The following is a 17,351-nucleotide window of genomic DNA, read 5'->3' as shown; positions in this document are numbered from 1 at the left end:
TCATTGAGGTTTACCTGTTGATATTTGTCTGGATCATCGATGTATCCCATAATTATGCCAAGACTTTTAATCACAGCTTCCCGCACCATATCAGCTTTGTCTTCCTGCAACATCTGTTGCAACATTGACAGCACTAGAGAGCTTCTTATCTCTTTCTGAAAAACAGGAGGAGCACACATTGCTTTAGTGCAACCACAAGCACCAGGTGTTGTCACAACATGGACTTTCCTTTGTTTTAATAAAACATTGCTATAGTATAAGAACATATCTACAATGTTGTCTGGAACATGTATATCTTTGGTTTGGGGTAGGAGCCATCCACATTACAATGGATTGTCATTACCGTACTTATTTTCATTACCTATAGGGAGCAGGTACTTTTCAGAGCTATAACTATATCAGTGAAGAGACCAGACCATCTGATCAATCAGTAACCCTAAGGCTTAAAAGTGTTTTTTGGTGGCAACTTTTGTACAGACTTCCATTTTTTCCCAGGTTTCACTGAAAACCGGTGGGCTGAGCTTTAAAGGTAGATGTCAATCAATCCTAACTGGGAGTGATGTGGCCAAAGTGCGAGCACCAGTTCTCCTCCTTCTTGATAAGCTATTGGTGTTAAATAAAATATAGGCAGAAATGACTCCTTAGAGCGAAGCGAACTTTCAGTGCATTGGCTCGTAAAAATCCTTGCAGCTTGGCCATCGATTACTGCATAAGTTAGTTCAGCTTTCCAAGTGCTACAGTGGCCGGAAAAAGGCGGATGCAGTCCTAAAAGACCTAAGACTGTCATCCCAGACTTTTCCAGGCCACTGGAGCACTTGGAAAGTTGACCTAACTTATGCAGTAATCGATGGCCAAGCTGCAAGGTTCATTATGAGCCAATGTACTGAAAGTTCACTCAACTCTACTCTTTAACCCCCCTAAAAAAAAAAGCCCTAAAGTCTTGGTCGCTAGGTGTCTCACTTTCTTGAAACATGCTGTCCACTTCCTGTTAGGGGAAATCAGTTTCCAGTGGCAGAGAGACCAGGACAGAACACAGGAAATGGGGACAGGACTTAGACAGTGCAGGCTGCTCCCCAGCATTATATTCTGAGCATGGATACTGAGCCAGTGATAACCTTCCAGCCTTTGTACATTGCATGAGAGGTAAATTCAAGCCTCTCTCCTATTATTTAGCATTAGGCAGCTGCCCCTAATAAAACTGTAAAGTCATTCTCTGTTATTTACCCCCTAATGTCTCTTACAGAGTTCCCACCATGTATATAAAGCCATACTTGTGACCTGTAATCCTACTCTTTCCTTTGCATGCTGACATCCAGTAGACGCCATCATCTAGATGCATCGGTTCAACACTAGAGCTCCTATTACTGGTGACTCCCCTCTTACAGTGGTCTCATATACATTATAATATGTCAGATACAGGAAAGGCAGTACAATGTCTAGCACTAACACAGTTGTGATGATGTTTACTAAATGTTGACAGGAAGAAGAGAGAGGAGTTATAACAGACAGGTAGTTTATCACATTCAGTTTATCACAAGAAGGCTACTCACAAGGAGGGAAGAGCTGCATGGGAAGAGCTGCATGTTGTGCTGCATGGGAAGTGTGGGCACAGAACAAACAGCAAGCACGTTGTTGGCAAAGAAACAAAGCAATGGACATACTCCTTAAAGGGGTACTCTGTTTCCCCAGCATTCGGAACATTTAGTTCTAAACGCTGGGTGCGGCTGCGGGGGTCGTGACGTCACGCCCCTAGTAACGTCATGGCCACGCCCCCTCAATGCAAGTCTATGGAAGGGGGTGTGGCGGCTGCCATGCCCCCTCCCATAGACTTGCATTGAGGGGGTGTGGCCATGACGTCACAACACCCGCAGCCCGCACCCAGCGTTCGGAACTAAATGTTCTAAAAAAGCTGGGGCAGCGGAGTACCCCTTTAAATCTTTAAGGCCCACAAAGAGTAATGAATTATGATCGGAACACCAGGAGGAAGACTGTCAATGCTAAGATCGCGCCTGTGTAGTCATTTATGGTAGCAATGTGGTGAAACTTACAGGGAAGTAAGGTGCTAAATCTCCACATGACTCTGCCACGAGGAGTCTTCTTTCTGGGTATTTGTGATTGATCTGAAAAAGAGCATCAACATATATCATGGACAAAAAGAAAGAAAGAAAATTGCATGAAATAAAGCTGAAATGAAACAGCTATGTTGCCATTTATGGAAAATGCCCACCCGACCTCCACCTATCAAGAGAAAAGGGGCCTTAACACACCCTCTTCAAGACATAACTCTTCACGTCATATAGCCACAAACAGACTGTCCTACAGACCTGAATATTGAGGAGCTACAAGTTACAAAAGTAGTAATATATCTCGCTTACTGGACATATCAAATATTCATCTTTTTGTATATTTCTAGGGGAAAAAGAGGAACAGAGCAACACAGTTCTATTTGATGAAGAATACAAGTATTTACTAAAATAGTCAGGAGACATGTTCCAAAAATATGACGCGTTTAAATATTGCTATGGCAAATTTCAATACTATTGTACTAGAGCTGATCAAACTTGAAAGACAAGATTTATAAAAACATGGAATATTTTTTGTAACATATTTTACATGTATAATTTATAAACAAAATAGTTAAACTATAAATTATACTGATTTATAAGAATGATGGTGAGCACTCACCAGGTAAGCAGATCAGGGGCTTCCTTATTGAATAGCAGTACAGTTGGGTTCACATGCCGGGGAGCAGATAAATCAGACGCGGGGGTGAGCAAGCTGGCGACGGACCATTTGCGCGCCGGAGCGCCCTGTCGCACCGGGCTGACAAAACGCTCCAGCGCGCAAATGGTCCGTCACCAGCTTACCGTGTCTAATCCATCTGCTCCCCGGCATGTGAACCCGACTGTACTGTTATTCAATAAAGAAGCCCCTGATCTGCTTACCTGGTGAGTGCTCCGCATCATTCTTATACTTCTTTATAAGCACTGTACTATAGTGTGTCAGCACCGAAGAGGACTCCGGTGTAGCTTGGGCCCCGCGAACGCATTGGATTTGTGTCCTATTCACACAGCATTGTATGGATGGTGCCGAGACTGCTCCTGTTCTGAACTATATATTATACTGCCAATATTACCTAAAGTGCAATCTGCACAATACACCTTACACACAGTATAACCATAAGAATACATTTTCTGTACAGGCAGTAATGTCAAGATCTTAATGGAAAATGAAGCACTGGAGAAACAGTGCTAGGTCACAGCTTGTAGAGACTTACAGCCAAAAACAAAAACTCACTTGTTCCCAACACTGTGGTAGAAGTTCAGCTTCAACTCGAGTTGGTCCAACATGTCGAGCAAAAGCTACACATCCAGTTAAAATCATTTGCCTAAAGTGAGAAACACAGACAGGACATATAGCACCCACATTGCAGATTCACTTTAAAGATAAATTAAGTAGCAGATCAGGTCACCAGAAAAATAATGCATAATGGGTTATGCTGCATTAATATTTGTTAATTTCAGCTCCCAATTTACCTTTTTATTTTTTTGGCACAATAAATATTAGCATTTTTTAGTAAAAAAAACTTCATATATAGTTACATAGTTAGTATGGTTAAAAAAAGACATACGTCCTTCAAGTCCAACCAAGGAATAGAAGGGAAGGGGTGTAGTGGGATGAAGGGGAAGGGATGTGATTTTATATTTCTGCATTAATGTTATTTTGTTCCAGGAATTTATCTAACCCTGTTTTAAAGCTTTCAACTGTTCCTGCTGTGACCAGTTCCTGAGGTAGACCGTTCCATAAGTTCACAGTTCTTATGGTATAGAAGGTGTGTCGTCCCCTTGAGACCAAAACTTTTCTTCTCCAGACGAAGGGAGTGCCCTTGCCCTTTGAGGGGGTTTAACCTGGAACAGTTTTTCTCCAAATTTTTTGTATGGGCCATTTATATTTATAAACGTTGATCATATCCCCCCTTAAACGGCTCTACTCAAGACTAAACAAATGTAATTATTTTAACCTTTCCTCATAGCTGAGATGTTCCATGCCCCATATTAGTTTCGTTGCACATCTCTGCACCCTTTCCAGCTCCACAACATCCCTTTTATGGACTGGTGACCAAAACTGAACAGCATATTCCAGGTTTAGGGTGGTAGTGAGGGGTAGTATTATGTCCCTGTCTCTTGAGTCCATGTCTCTTTTGATACATGACAATATCCTACTGGTCTTAGAAGCAGCTCTGACACTGCATGCTATGCTGTAGTCTATGATCTCTCTCCCAGTTTAACCCCCCCCCCCCCAAGACATATGGGTTTTTAGTACACAGATGCATAACTGTACATTTATCCACATTGAACCTCATTTGCCAAGATGCCCAGACACTTAGTCTATCCAAGTCATCTTGTAACTTATTCACATCCTCTATAGACTGTACTGTACTACAAAGTTTGGTGTAATTTGCAAAAATAGAAACAGAGCTATTAATCCCATCCTCTATATCATTAATAAATAAATGAAAGAGCGGGCCCAGTACTGAACCTTAGGGTACACCACTTATAACCGGGGACCAATCAGAGTACGAATCATTGACCACCACTCTCTGGGTACAATCCTTAATTTCGTTTTCAATCCAGTTACAAACTAAAAAGCTTCCAAACCCAAAAGAGCTTAAACTTACCTATCAGATGTCTATGAGGGACAGTATCAAACGCATTTGCAAAATCCCAAAATACTATATCCACAGCCATCGCTGTCAAGGCTTCTACTCACATCTTCATAAAAAGCAAATTAAGTTGGTGTGACAACTTCTATCCTTAGTAAACCCATGCTGGCTATCACTTATACTACTATTATCCTCTAAGTATTCCTGTATGTAGTCCCTTATAAGTCCTTCAAATTATTTCCCCATAATGCACATTAAGCTTACTACCCATTACCTCTCTAAGAACTCTTGGGTGTAGTCCATCTGATCCAGGAGATTTTCTTACATTTTCTATACTTAATTTACCTTGTACCATCTCTACATTAAGCCAGTTCAGTACATTACATGATGTGTTACCAGCACTGGCCCGACCTGCATCAGCTCCTCCTTCTTCCTTCATATATACAGAACTAAAGAACCCATGAACCCATTCAGTAGCTCCGCCTTCTCTTGATCGCCCGTGACAACCTCCCCATTATCATTATTAAGGGGTCCCACATGCTCAGTCATTGTTTTTTTGCATTTATATAGCTAAAAAAATATTTGGGATTTGTTTTGCTTCCTTTGGCCACCTGTCTCTCATTTTGAATCTTTGCTGTTTTTATTACATTTGTACAGATTTTATTAAGCGCTTTGTATTGTTTAAATGTTATAGCTGACCCCTCAAATCTCTAGCTTAAATGACTGAATCTTATTTTCTGTACATGATATATATTTAACTTGAAGAGTCTATCTCAGTAACTCCAGCTACAAATTATCCTATTGTTGCAGTGATTATTTTTTCTATAATTTAGATTAGTGACTCCCGCCTATCAGCTGTTTGAAGGGACACAGCGCTTGTGCCCATCTTTTGAATATTTACTGCTGTTTGAACCTGATTCACGGTACAATTAGCAGCGGTGGTAAAGTGAATGTGGCAATACCGTAGTACCTAGCATCGCTGATACTAATGGTACAACAATGCAGGTACAACTGCCGATAAACACTGAAGAGACTGTGGCACTTGCACAAGCACTGAGACCACATCAAACAGCTGATCGGCGGAGGTGCTGGGAGTTTGATATGCCGTCAGTCCTATAAAGTTGGATAACTCCTCTGACCACAGCACCTGATGGACGTTACTGTCAACCTTTTTTTGCGTACAGGCGAAGAAAAGGAAGAAATAACTAATTGTTCTCCTCCATGTACACAGTCCACATCCCCCCTGCCTTATAAGTCTTTGTTACATGACAGATTCAAGCAGCGATGACATAATAGATGATGGACCTAATTATTTTTTAAGTTTTGGTAAGGGAATAAAATGCATTCATTCTTTTAAATGACTTCCCTGTAGAAGGGAGCAGGGAGGACGGAGAAGGCCGGAGATAACATACCTTTGCTCATCATCTGGACGCTTTATTAAGTTAAACAGAATATGCAGGAGCTGGTCTCTCTCTTTAGGCTCTGGATGGAGGCAAGCGGTGCACAGTATCAATGGAATCAATTCCTGTTTGTCAAGGAAAAAAGCAGCAGTATGAAGAAGTATGAATACAACTACAATTAAATAAATAAAGAAATCCAAAAAAAAAAAAAAAAGAGAGAGTGTGTGTACGTGTTCAGGTAGTCCCTTAAAAATATGAGTGGATAAAGAGAATATTTAGTTATGTAGCACTTTCAAATTTTAAGGGTACAAATAGAGACAATCATCAGAACTACAATATTACACACTAAATATTTAAACAAAAGGAGTGAGGGCCCTTACAATCATTGTGGCCTAACAAAGGATGTTAAAGGGGGCCTCCCTGCAGGAACAACTTTGTAAATGCATCAGCAACAGATGAACCCTCTTCAAACAATGTGTCCTACTGCATGGCGGAGTGCGCAGCCTGAACCAGATACGTGAAGAACATAAACCTTTAAACTAGCCCGCTCTGTACTCGAACGACGCGAAATTAGTAATGTTTGCATAAAGCCTCAAAGCACTAGACGAGGCTGAAATCATGACTATAAAAGTGTGATTTACAAGGCAAAGAGTGTCCTATGTCATTCATTGTGCATGCTTCGAGGTCTCAGGAAGGGCAATGGATGTACTTCCCTGGCTTGTCAATTATTCTATAGAAGTGATTTCAGCCATGACTAGCTGCCCGCACAGATGACTAGTTATGGGTCATAAGAATACAGTGGGTGTTAGTTTCAAGGTTAGCTTTCTTAACACAGCTGGATTCAGGCTGTGCTCTTTGGCTTGCACATCATCAGAAGAGGAATTTTTTGTTGCCGTTGGATAAAAAAAAAAATTTCCTTGTAAAATTTTAGTTGTGAGGGTTTATCCATTTAGACACCCATCATTCACGAGTCCCTTGTCCCACCCGTGTAAACAGAGCATTAGTCAAGCATGAAAAATTTGTCTTACAGAAATGTGATAGATAATGAGATTTATTGCTTAAAAAAAAAAAATATACACATTTTGAACAAGCTCTCTCTATACTCTTTAAAACTATAATATCTCACATGCAGGGCCTTTTCTCCTGTGCCAGATTGTCTCTCAGTAAGCTACTTACTACAAGCACTTTTTATGGAAAAGTCTAAAATGTTCTCAACATTTGTTCTGTCTAGTTCCTCTAAGCAGTGTTATGCCAAAAATGAGATGATCCCTTTCGATACTGAAGAACCATGGCGCACTTTGTCACTGCCTACAGTTCCCTAGATGATCAGTGTAGGACAGAAAGAGGAAGCTGAACACAATGACCCCATCACATTCAGCTTCCTGTCAGAGATAAAAGACATCACTAAAGCTTGGGGAGGCTTTATATCCCTAGCTCCCCATTAAAGATAGCAGTAACCCACTCTCTACCCTAGACCACCATGGATAAAATGAATAGTCTCCACAGCTGCTGTCTAGTTGCAGCCTAATTATTTCCATTGTAAATCAGATCTTATGGAGCAAATTTTGTTATCTAAACTTGGACGTGCTGTATAGACTAAATCCAGGGCACAGTTAGTCACATTTTTTTTTTTTAAAGCCACAGTATATGAAGCTTCATAGCAAAAACCAGAGATTAGCTTTAATACTCTTTAGAGAAAACAAATGATTATTGTTAAAACCAGTAAGAGAAATGAAATAAGTATTACATTACAAACACCAACAATAAGACAATAAAGGGAAGTATATTATCACTGTCAAGTAACTTGAACACTGTTTTACTTTATAAATAACTGCTTTAAGATTTCCCATTAGTATAGTGAATCCTTTATGTTCAATACGAAGTGTACATTTCCAAGATTATGGTCAATACGTATGGTACATTTCCAAGCTTATGGTCAGCCATGAGTAAGAAGCAAAACAAACAAAAGAAATCTCACATAACTGTGGTGTATTCAATTGCGCTATAATAACAGAGTTGAAAACCAAAAGTAGACCAATCAATGCAAATTAAAGAACGCAGTAGAGAAAAATAATGACCAAAGGTACATAAAAGGTACATGAAAGTCATAGACAGAGGACATCTTTATACACTGTCCCCAGAGTAAACATCTGCATTATGTAAAACATACCTGACACCCCCTATGGAAAAAACTGATGAAAATACTTTATGCGATAGAAACAAAAAATGTAATCTAATCTCTGACTTTACAGGGGTTTACCACAAATAACAGTTATTGCCTATCCACAAGACAGACTTCCAGAACCTTCACGATCAGTAATATGGAGGCTATAATGTTGATAATGAATAGACATAAAATTGAGCAGATGCTCAGGATTGTCTGTCAGTCTTATAAACTTCTACTAAAGAAACACAGGGTGCGCTCCCTCCCTGGGTGGGATCCACTATAAAGTAGGAATGGTGCAGATACTCAATAAAAACGCACTCACCTGGTGGTGTTGTGCGAATGGAGGCACAACAATCAAAGCCTTTAATTCTCAATCCTGAGCGGCGGCTGCTGCGACTCCCTGCGTCCCAGCACACACAACAAGAGATAAAAGATTCTAAGAAATGGGAGATCAATCGCACTGCCACCAGACTTCTACTGGATAGGTATGTAGTATAAGCTTTATTGCAAATAAAAGGACCCACGCAACACGTTTCAAGGCCACTCCAGCTTTTTCATCTGCCGCGGTTTAATACTGAGCAATTTTAAAAGTACAAAGGAGCCCATTAAGTTTACATCATCATATTATAAAAACACCTGAACTTCATATTACAAACAAGAAATATTTATAATAATACATAAATATATTAATATATTAAAATTACTCCTAAAAAAAAACATAAAAGCAAATTTAAAAGTCATTTTTTTCAATAAAATCTATACCTGCCTGGGATAAGGTATTAAAACTGTATATCCAGAAAGATTCCCTATTGATTAGTCTTTGAAATCTATTGGGGGGGGTTTCACAAGGAATGGTTTCAATAATGTGGTACCTTGTAGGGGATAAAGGGTAGTTGGGGTGTTGCTTTTCTTGAATTATAAAGGGCGCTGTTAACCCTTGTCACTTGTGACGCCAGGGTGAGGGTTAATTAATGTAATGGTGCTGGGCCTATCGCCACCCTTCCCAAGAACGATAGGTGAATGCGTAATAAATGGATTGTCCGCAACCACTGTCAACTGAAACTTGCAGGAACTTTTACTGAAGATTTTCTGAAGCAGACAATAGCAATAACAGTCCATGAACAAAGTCTATTTGTATTTGAGCAGCAATTGACAGTTGGTTGAGATCAGATAAGCTCAGTTTAGCTTTAGAACGATTCCGTTGCACAGATCCGCTGGATTTAGGGGTGCGTTTAGGACCAGTGATCTTGCGGAGAGTAGCGGGGAATTCGATATCTATAACCACTATGCTGTAGGCCGAGGCCGCAAGGCATTGGCCTAGTAAACGTACTTGAAAGTTGCGGAGGTCCTACCTCATTCAGTGACAGCAAGCCAAGAGAGAGATCAATAGCCGCAGCTCCCTTATATGGGCAGGGGCGGGCCGTTTTGGATTGGTCAGAAACAACTGTCGCTCCCCGTTACACGGCATTATGGCAAACACGTGACTCAAGAACCACCTAAGGTCCTTCAACATACCATAGAGTTCTGAACCGTGTCACATGATCCGCAGGTCCTGCAACGCTAAAACAAGTGAGTAACACCATATACATATTTACATAGATAATATTTATAAATATCAAGTTACTAAGGGGTGACTAAGGGTTAATTAGGTAAGCGAACTCCGACAGTCCTAGGGACTCTGACTTTGGGGACTAATAATAATTGGTGCCACTGCTGCAATCGGATTCCTCGGCACGACTCTAAAAAGGTAAAGTCTTTCTCTACAGGTGAAATTTTTACCTTAAAGTGCAACTGTCATGAAATCTGGGTGCAATAACCTGCACACAGCCTTTGTACTGTGTGCAGGTGGTGGGTATAGCAATGTTTTTACCCAATATTTGCAGGTTTTCATGACCCCCAAAAATTATTTTGATCAAAGCCACTGATGGTCAGATAGGCGTGGTGCGCGATGCCCCGCCGCCGCCACGCCCACCCCATGTATCTCAGCGCTGGGACCACTGTGTGTATCAATTGATACACAAGTCCCAGCACATGCGCCCTTCAGCTAATCTAACGTGCGTGCCGCTGCGTGTCATCCACCAAACGCTCGCTCCCCCAGCGAGCGCTCGCTCCCGCCGCCATCTTCCTCCGCAGTGCTAGCTGGATGCCACGCAGCAGTGCGCACGTTAGATTAGCTGAAGGGCGCTAGCGCAGCAGTCACACAGCGGTCCCAGCGCTGAAAAACAGGGGGTGGGGTTGGCAGCGGCGTGGCATCACGTACCTTGCGCCACGCCTATCCGACCGTCAGTGGCTTTGATCAAAATAATTTTTTGGGGTCGTGAAAGCCTGCAAATATTAGGTAAAAACATTGCAATACCCACCACCTCCACACAGTACAAAGGCTTTGTGCAGGTTATTGCACCCAGATTTCATGACAGTTGCGCTTTAAGAGAGGAGAATAATTGTTCTTCCACTTATTTAATTTACCTTTTAACATGCCGTTATGGCCTACAGTATATTGGCCACACAGTTCAAACATTGAGAGGAAGAATGAATAAACATAGGTATAACATTCATGCAGCATAGTGTATCTCGCCATATGGCTTTGATGCATGACGGTAGTGCGGAAGGTTTGTCCGTTCCTTGTGAAACCCCCAATAGATTTCAAAGACTAATCAATAGGGAATATTTCTGGATATATAGTTTTAATACCTTATCACAGGCAGGTTTAAATGATATTATTGAAAAAAAATTATTTTTAAAATGAGTTTTTATGGTTTTCTTAGGAGTATTTTGAACATATTTATGTATTATAAATATTTCTTATTTGTAATATGTAAATCAGGTGTTATATAATATGCTGATGTGAACTAGCGCTATGTCACTTCCACATACCCATAAAGTGGAAGACTGGTGGCAGTGCGATTGATGTTCCATTTCTTGGAATCTTGTATCTCTAGTCCTATAGACTTTGAATGGATTGGCTGCATGCATGCTCGACCACGGCTCCATTCAAATGCATTGAATGCATTCATAAAGTAAGGAAAATATTGGGGGCTACATACCCCCTTTTTAGTGATCAGTGGAAGTGAATAGGCACTAAATGTCATTATTGAGGAAACTTGTAAAAAATAGAAAACCTCCAGAAGTTAAAAACGTATGGGCACGCTGACAGGCTATTGTTTTTTGTATGGGGTGTGTGAAAGAAGAACCGGACAGACTGAATGAACATCAACTGCTGTAGGGTGGCACAGTTTCTTGGACAAGGACAAGAGTACATCTAATACGTTTTTATGCCCGATATATCTCCTTTAATGCTGTTCATACCCTATTGTGGGAATCATGTCTAAGCGAGTTCAGCTTCCAGCTGGAGCTGAGATTGCATGTTTGTTTTTTATGTTTTAATGTACCTAGTCTTTTTGAAGAATATTTCAATAAATATCTTTTACTTGGCAAGAATTATTTATCATTACAAGGCTGCAGCACCCCATGGTCTTCATTATTGGTGGTGATAATAAATCAGCTATAAAAAAATTATACAACTCGCCTCAAGTTATAGACCTTGCTATCAAGTATCATATTTTAAGAACCAAAAAAGGGCTATGAAAGTACAAATCACCATCTGGTGTGTAGCTAACTCAAACAAATCCCCATAAACACACCAGGACAATTATATGCAAATAATTTTTGTCTTTATTAGACATACATGATTAAAAAACATTAAAAAGGACAGAAAAAAAAAACAGACAAAAGATGGCTGCTACATAGGTAGGTATGTGATAATGTGCATAAAAGTTAAGTTAGTTAATACTAACAATGTATTAAAGTGACTTATGCAATCTATAAAGCTGTCAATCTGCAGCATACAATAGATATAGGCAATGTAAACACTTCAATATGTAAACAATTAAATATTATGGCCAAAGCCACATATATTGCACAGAATGTAAAGTGACACAGTGATCAGAAACAGGATAATCAAGAAAACCTGAAAAAGTGCCTGATCTGTTAGTGGACTAAGCAAGGAGGGACATCTGTGGATGTGGGGATAGCCTTAAACATCAAACACAGAGTCAGCAATTGAGCCAAAAAATAAATTGCAGAAGTTCAGCAACAGATCAGGGCCGTGATGGCCTAGCACATACCACTATGCAGCACGCCAAACCCCAACGCTGTTTCGCCGTGAAGGCTTCCTCAGGGAGTGATATAAGGCATTCATTTGGGACTTTATTTACACTTCATTAACCAATAAGAGAGAAAGAAACAAAGTAATACAGGTGTTACAGAGTTTACCTTGATCGCGGGCGCGTAATGCGATAGCGGCCACCATCTTTCATCCTACTGCGCGTGCGCAACTAACGTGACGTGTCCTCCAACGTCATCGCGCAATAGCGCGGGTTGTGCGCATGCGCAGTAGGGATCGTAATAAAGTTATTTAGTTTGAATGTAACGCGCATGCCCACATCCACAGATGTCCCTCCTTGCTTAGTCCACTAACAGATCTGGCACTTTTTCAGGTTTTCTTGATTATCCTGTTTCTGATCACTGTGTCACTTTACATTCTGTGCAATATATGTGGCTTTGGCCATAATATTTAATTGTTTACATATTGAAGTGTTTACATTGCCTATATCTATTGTATGCTGCAGATTGACAGCTTTATAGATTGCATAAGTCCCTTTAATACATTGTTAGTATTAACTAACTTAACTTTTTTGCACATTATCACATACCTACCTATGTAGCAGCCATCTTTTGTCTGTTTTTTTGCTGTCCTTTTTAATGTTTTTTAATCATGTATGTTTAATAAAGACTAAAATTATTTGCAAGTATCTTATTTTGTGTCACTTTTTCTTAGATGCACAATAGTAAACAGCTCTAACTTACTACTGCAAGGCAAACACATGCCATTTGCAATGTCAATACTGATCAGCCATAGAATAAAAAAACCCTGCCTAGTATTGTGTAGGTTCCCTTTGTGCCATCAAAACTGCTCTGACCATTGAGGCATGGTCTCTCTAAGACCTCTGAAGGTGTCCTGTAGCATGTGGAACAAAAAGGTTTAAGGCAGATCCTTTAAGTTGCAAGGGGTTGGCTTTGGTTTTGCAGCACATCCCACAGATGCTCGATTGGATTGTACAATTTGGAGAGCAAATAAACACCTTGAAATCTTTGTCATATCTTGTTCTTGGTCTGTAACAACATTTAGGTAGCTGGCACATGTCAGGACCCCAAATTTCCCGGCAAAAAATTTCCAGAGCATTACACTGTCTCTGTTAGTTTGCCTTTATCCCATCTGGTTTCATCTCTTCCTCATGTAAGTGACACACACACACCTGGCTGTCCACATGATGCATAAGAGAATGTGTATTAGGAGATAAGGCCATCAGGAGTCCATTGAGAAGGATTTCAGAGGTGGATGGGGGATAGCATGGGCACAATGACTGGTCTGTGGCTACACAGCCCCATGAGCAGGGAGATACACTGCATTGTGCGTTCTGATAATTTTCTCTCAGAATTAGAATAAACTTTTTTAGCTACTGTTTTAGTAACTCTTCTGAGAGATGGAAAAACTACCTCATGTTGACTGTTCACTCGTTGCCTAATTTATCTCACACGTTGACAGGTGTCATTGCCACAAGATTATGTTATATACCTCATCTGTCCGTGTAAGTCCATACGATCTGATTCACTCCTTAAAGAAGAAGTCCAGTGCTAATAAAGTTATCCCTTATCCGTGGCAGTCGGACCCCCGGGATTTCTGGCTCTGCACTGCTAGAGCACATTTCGTACCCAGCAGGTCAGCTGGTACAAACATGCCCCCTCCATTCATCTGGGAGAGGCAGAGAAACAGGTACACCAAATCTCCACATCTCCTATAGAGATATATGGAGGGGGCAGGTTTGTACCAGCTACCTTGCTATGTGCAAACCATCACACACAGCAGCTCAGCCGGGGTGGAGATAGGACAGGGGATACATTTATTAGTTCTGGAGATCTTCTTTAAAGCATTAGAACATGGCTGAGGATTTAATAAGGAAAGTCAGAATTTCTCCCAAAAGGGAATATTACTCATATGGAAGGTGGCACCAAAGAGTAAGCTCTTTTCCTTTTTGCAAAGAGCTACTTTTCTTATCCTTTTCCCCCCAAATTCCCAGTCTAGCATAAATGATCTTTAAGGCTCCACATGCCTTCTAGTGTTCTTCTCAAGAAGTAACATGGATGGAACATAAAGGTAGATGCGGGAGAACCGGTTTCTAATGCCTCTTTCAGGTGGAAATTGGTGCAGCCATTCAGGAAAAATTCATCTTAATGCTAAGATGGTATTTTCTTCTTAACTGCACTGTAGGTGGCTGCTGCTGTATGTGCAATGCTTTCTCCTGCCTTGATAACGCCACCCCCTTTACAGGCATGCTGAGGATGAGGGGAATAATAGTTATGAAGGAGGTGAAGATATCTGGTAAAGGTCGTGGGGTTATTTGTCAGGGTGGGTAGGAGAAAACATTGCACTTACAGCAGCAGCCCCTTCCATTGCACAAGACAAGAAACACCATAGTAGAAACAAGAATATCTCCTGACCGACTACCAGTTTTTCCCCTAGTAAGCAAAGTTAGAAACAGGGTAACCCTATCTATCTAGCTGTATATTGCGGTTAGTGCAGATTAGAGCGGGTGACCCCGCTCTCAGTTTCCCTTTAATGCTATTAACCAAAACATTAATAATTATATTATTAAGCTGGTCTGATCTGATCCACCCCCTTCAGACCATTAAATGGGAACAGAGAAGTGACCGCAGCTCCACATAAGATTTAAATAAGAACATGCAACAATATTAACTTTTAGGCTAGGTTCACACTGAGGAATTTTTGGGACCAAAAATTGTGTCCAGAGATTCCGAGTGCACCTGGCACTGACTAAATCAGTCGGTGCTAGGACTGTGCGGACATTGCCGTCCCCCATAGACGGTAATGTATTCAGCCTAATAAAGACAGAGGTCGATGTTTTGGTGGACGAATTTCAGTGGCGGAAACTCTGAAGCATTTGATACAGTGCCACATAAAAGATTGGTACATACAATGAGAAGGAATGGGCTGGGGGGTGGAATGTGTGCAAGTGGGTAAGTAACTGGCTCATTGATAGGAAACAGAGGGTGGTTATTAATGGTACTTATTCTGATTGGGTGATTGTTACTAGTGGGGTACCACAGTCTTGGGTCGTATTATATTTAATATATTTATTAATGACCTTGTAGAGGGGCTGTATAGTAAAGTAGCAATCTTTGCAGATGATAAACTCTGTAAAGTGGTAAACACAATAGAGGACAGTGCACGGTTACAAATGGATCTGGGCAGGTTGGAGGTTTGGGCTGGGAAGTGGCAGATGAGGTACAACACTGATAAATGTAAGGTAATGCACATGGGGAGGAAAAATCCAGGCTGGGATTATGTATTAAATGGGAGCACACTCGGGACGACTGATGTGGAAAAGGACTTTGGAGTCTTAGTTAACAGTAAATTTAGCAGTAGTGACCAGTGTAAGGCAGCTGCTGCCAAGGCAAATAAAATCATGGGGTGCATCAATAGGGGCATAGATGCCCACGACAAGGAAATAATTCTACCACTGTACAAATCACTAGTCAGACCACACATGGAATACTGTGTACAGTACTGGGCACCAGTGTACAAGAAAGATATAGTGGAGCTGGAGAGGGTTCAAAGACGGGCAACCAGAGTAATACGGGGAATGGGAGGACTACAGTACCAAGAAAGATTATCGGAATTAGGGTTCTTTAGTTTAGAAAAAAGGCGGCTCAGGGGAGACCTAATTACTATGTATAAATATATCAGAGGACAGTACAGAGATCTTTCCCATGACCTATTTATAACCAGGACTGTATCTATAACAAGGGGGCATCCTGTACCTTTAGAGGAAAGAAGGTTTCTACACCAGCAGAGAGGGGGGTTCTTTACTGTAAGAGCAGTGAGACAGTGGAACTCTCTTTCGGAGGAGGTGGTCATGGTGGCTCAGTAAGAGAGTTCAAAAAGGGTCTGGATGCATTTTTGGAGAGTAATAACATTGCTGCTTATGTATACTAGATTCATAGGGACAGAAGGTTGATCCAGGGATTTAGTCTGACTGCCATATTGGAGTCAGGAAGGAAATTTTACCTCTAGTATGAGTTTTTTTTTTTGCCTTCCTCTGGATTAACTCAGTAGGGACTCAATAGGAATATGGGTTGAACTTGATGGACTCTGGTCTTTTTTCAGCCTTATAAACTAGGTTACTATGAAATTCCATAGTCTTTGCACTGTGTAGCAGAATCCCATTGAAAGCAATGGGATTCTGCTGCACCAGAATTTCTGATTTCCAAGTGGAATTACACTTGGGAATTCTGCAGTGTGTACCTAACATTACTGTCACTACTGATGGATCCCCCATAAATATGTTGTAGTTCTTTGGAAAAAATAAATGTAGAGAACTAATCGTTTAATAAGATCTACAAGTTCCACACAAAAAAATATATCAAAAGCAAAATCAGCAGCATATCTATACTAATGTGTCTAAATCAAATGCTAACATGCCTGGCACACAAATTAATTTATAGCACTAGCTTGTGCTGCCATCAAGTGGCCTATTAGAATTGTACATTAGGTCCTGGGTCACAGAAGTACACAAATATATGTGCACAGACCATGCGTAAAGGGGTGTGATGAAGGACAGGACAGGTCCTCTAGAGCAAGAGTCCCTCTTTCCAACTGTTCACTACTATGTTAAATGGGCAATGTACGATACAAATACTTTTTTTATGTTGTCCATCCTGGCAAAACATTAACCTTTACAATATACTTTAATTTTATTCCCTTTTTATAGAAATCATGGCTTTGTCCAAGCTGAAGCACAGGCATGGACAAAGTCCAGTAAGTGAGGGTGGGCTAGCACTCTTCTGTGCTCTCTCCTCTCTGATAGGACTCCTCTGTGCTCTCTCCTGTCTGATGGCACTGCTCTGTGCTCTCTCCTGTCTGATAGGACTCCTCTGTGCTCTCTCCTGTCTGATGGCACTCCGCTGTGCTCTCTCCTGTCTGATGGCACTCCTCTGTGCTCTCTCCTGTCTGATGGCACTCCTCTGTGCTCTCTCCTGTCTG

General features: G+C 40.9%; 1 protein-coding gene across 7 annotated transcripts in view; it reads right to left on the bottom strand.

The window, feature by feature from the left end:
* RELCH (RAB11 binding and LisH domain, coiled-coil and HEAT repeat containing) overlaps positions 1–17,351 on the bottom strand; it is a 173,100-nt gene that overhangs the window by 71,041 nt on the left and 84,708 nt on the right. For all 7 annotated transcript variants that reach the window (XR_008844106.1, XM_056520987.1, XM_056520988.1 and 4 more), the window contains 4 exons: positions 6,076–6,188; positions 3,298–3,388; positions 2,049–2,120; positions 15–155 (listed from right to left, as the gene is read on the bottom strand). Coding sequence is in view for 6 of the 7 variants with exons in the window: in XM_056520987.1 (XP_056376962.1) it covers positions 15–155; positions 2,049–2,120; positions 3,298–3,388; positions 6,076–6,188 (417 nt within the window). In the remaining variant the exon portion in view is untranslated. The remainder of the gene's footprint in view (positions 1–14; positions 156–2,048; positions 2,121–3,297; positions 3,389–6,075; positions 6,189–17,351) is intronic.

Source organism: Hyla sarda, chromosome 5 (assembly GCF_029499605.1).
Source record: "Hyla sarda isolate aHylSar1 chromosome 5, aHylSar1.hap1, whole genome shotgun sequence".
NCBI lineage: Eukaryota > Metazoa > Chordata > Amphibia > Anura > Hylidae > Hyla > Hyla sarda.
The sequence above is the reverse complement of the archived record's forward strand: the minus strand, read 5'-3'. Positions and strand labels throughout refer to the sequence as shown.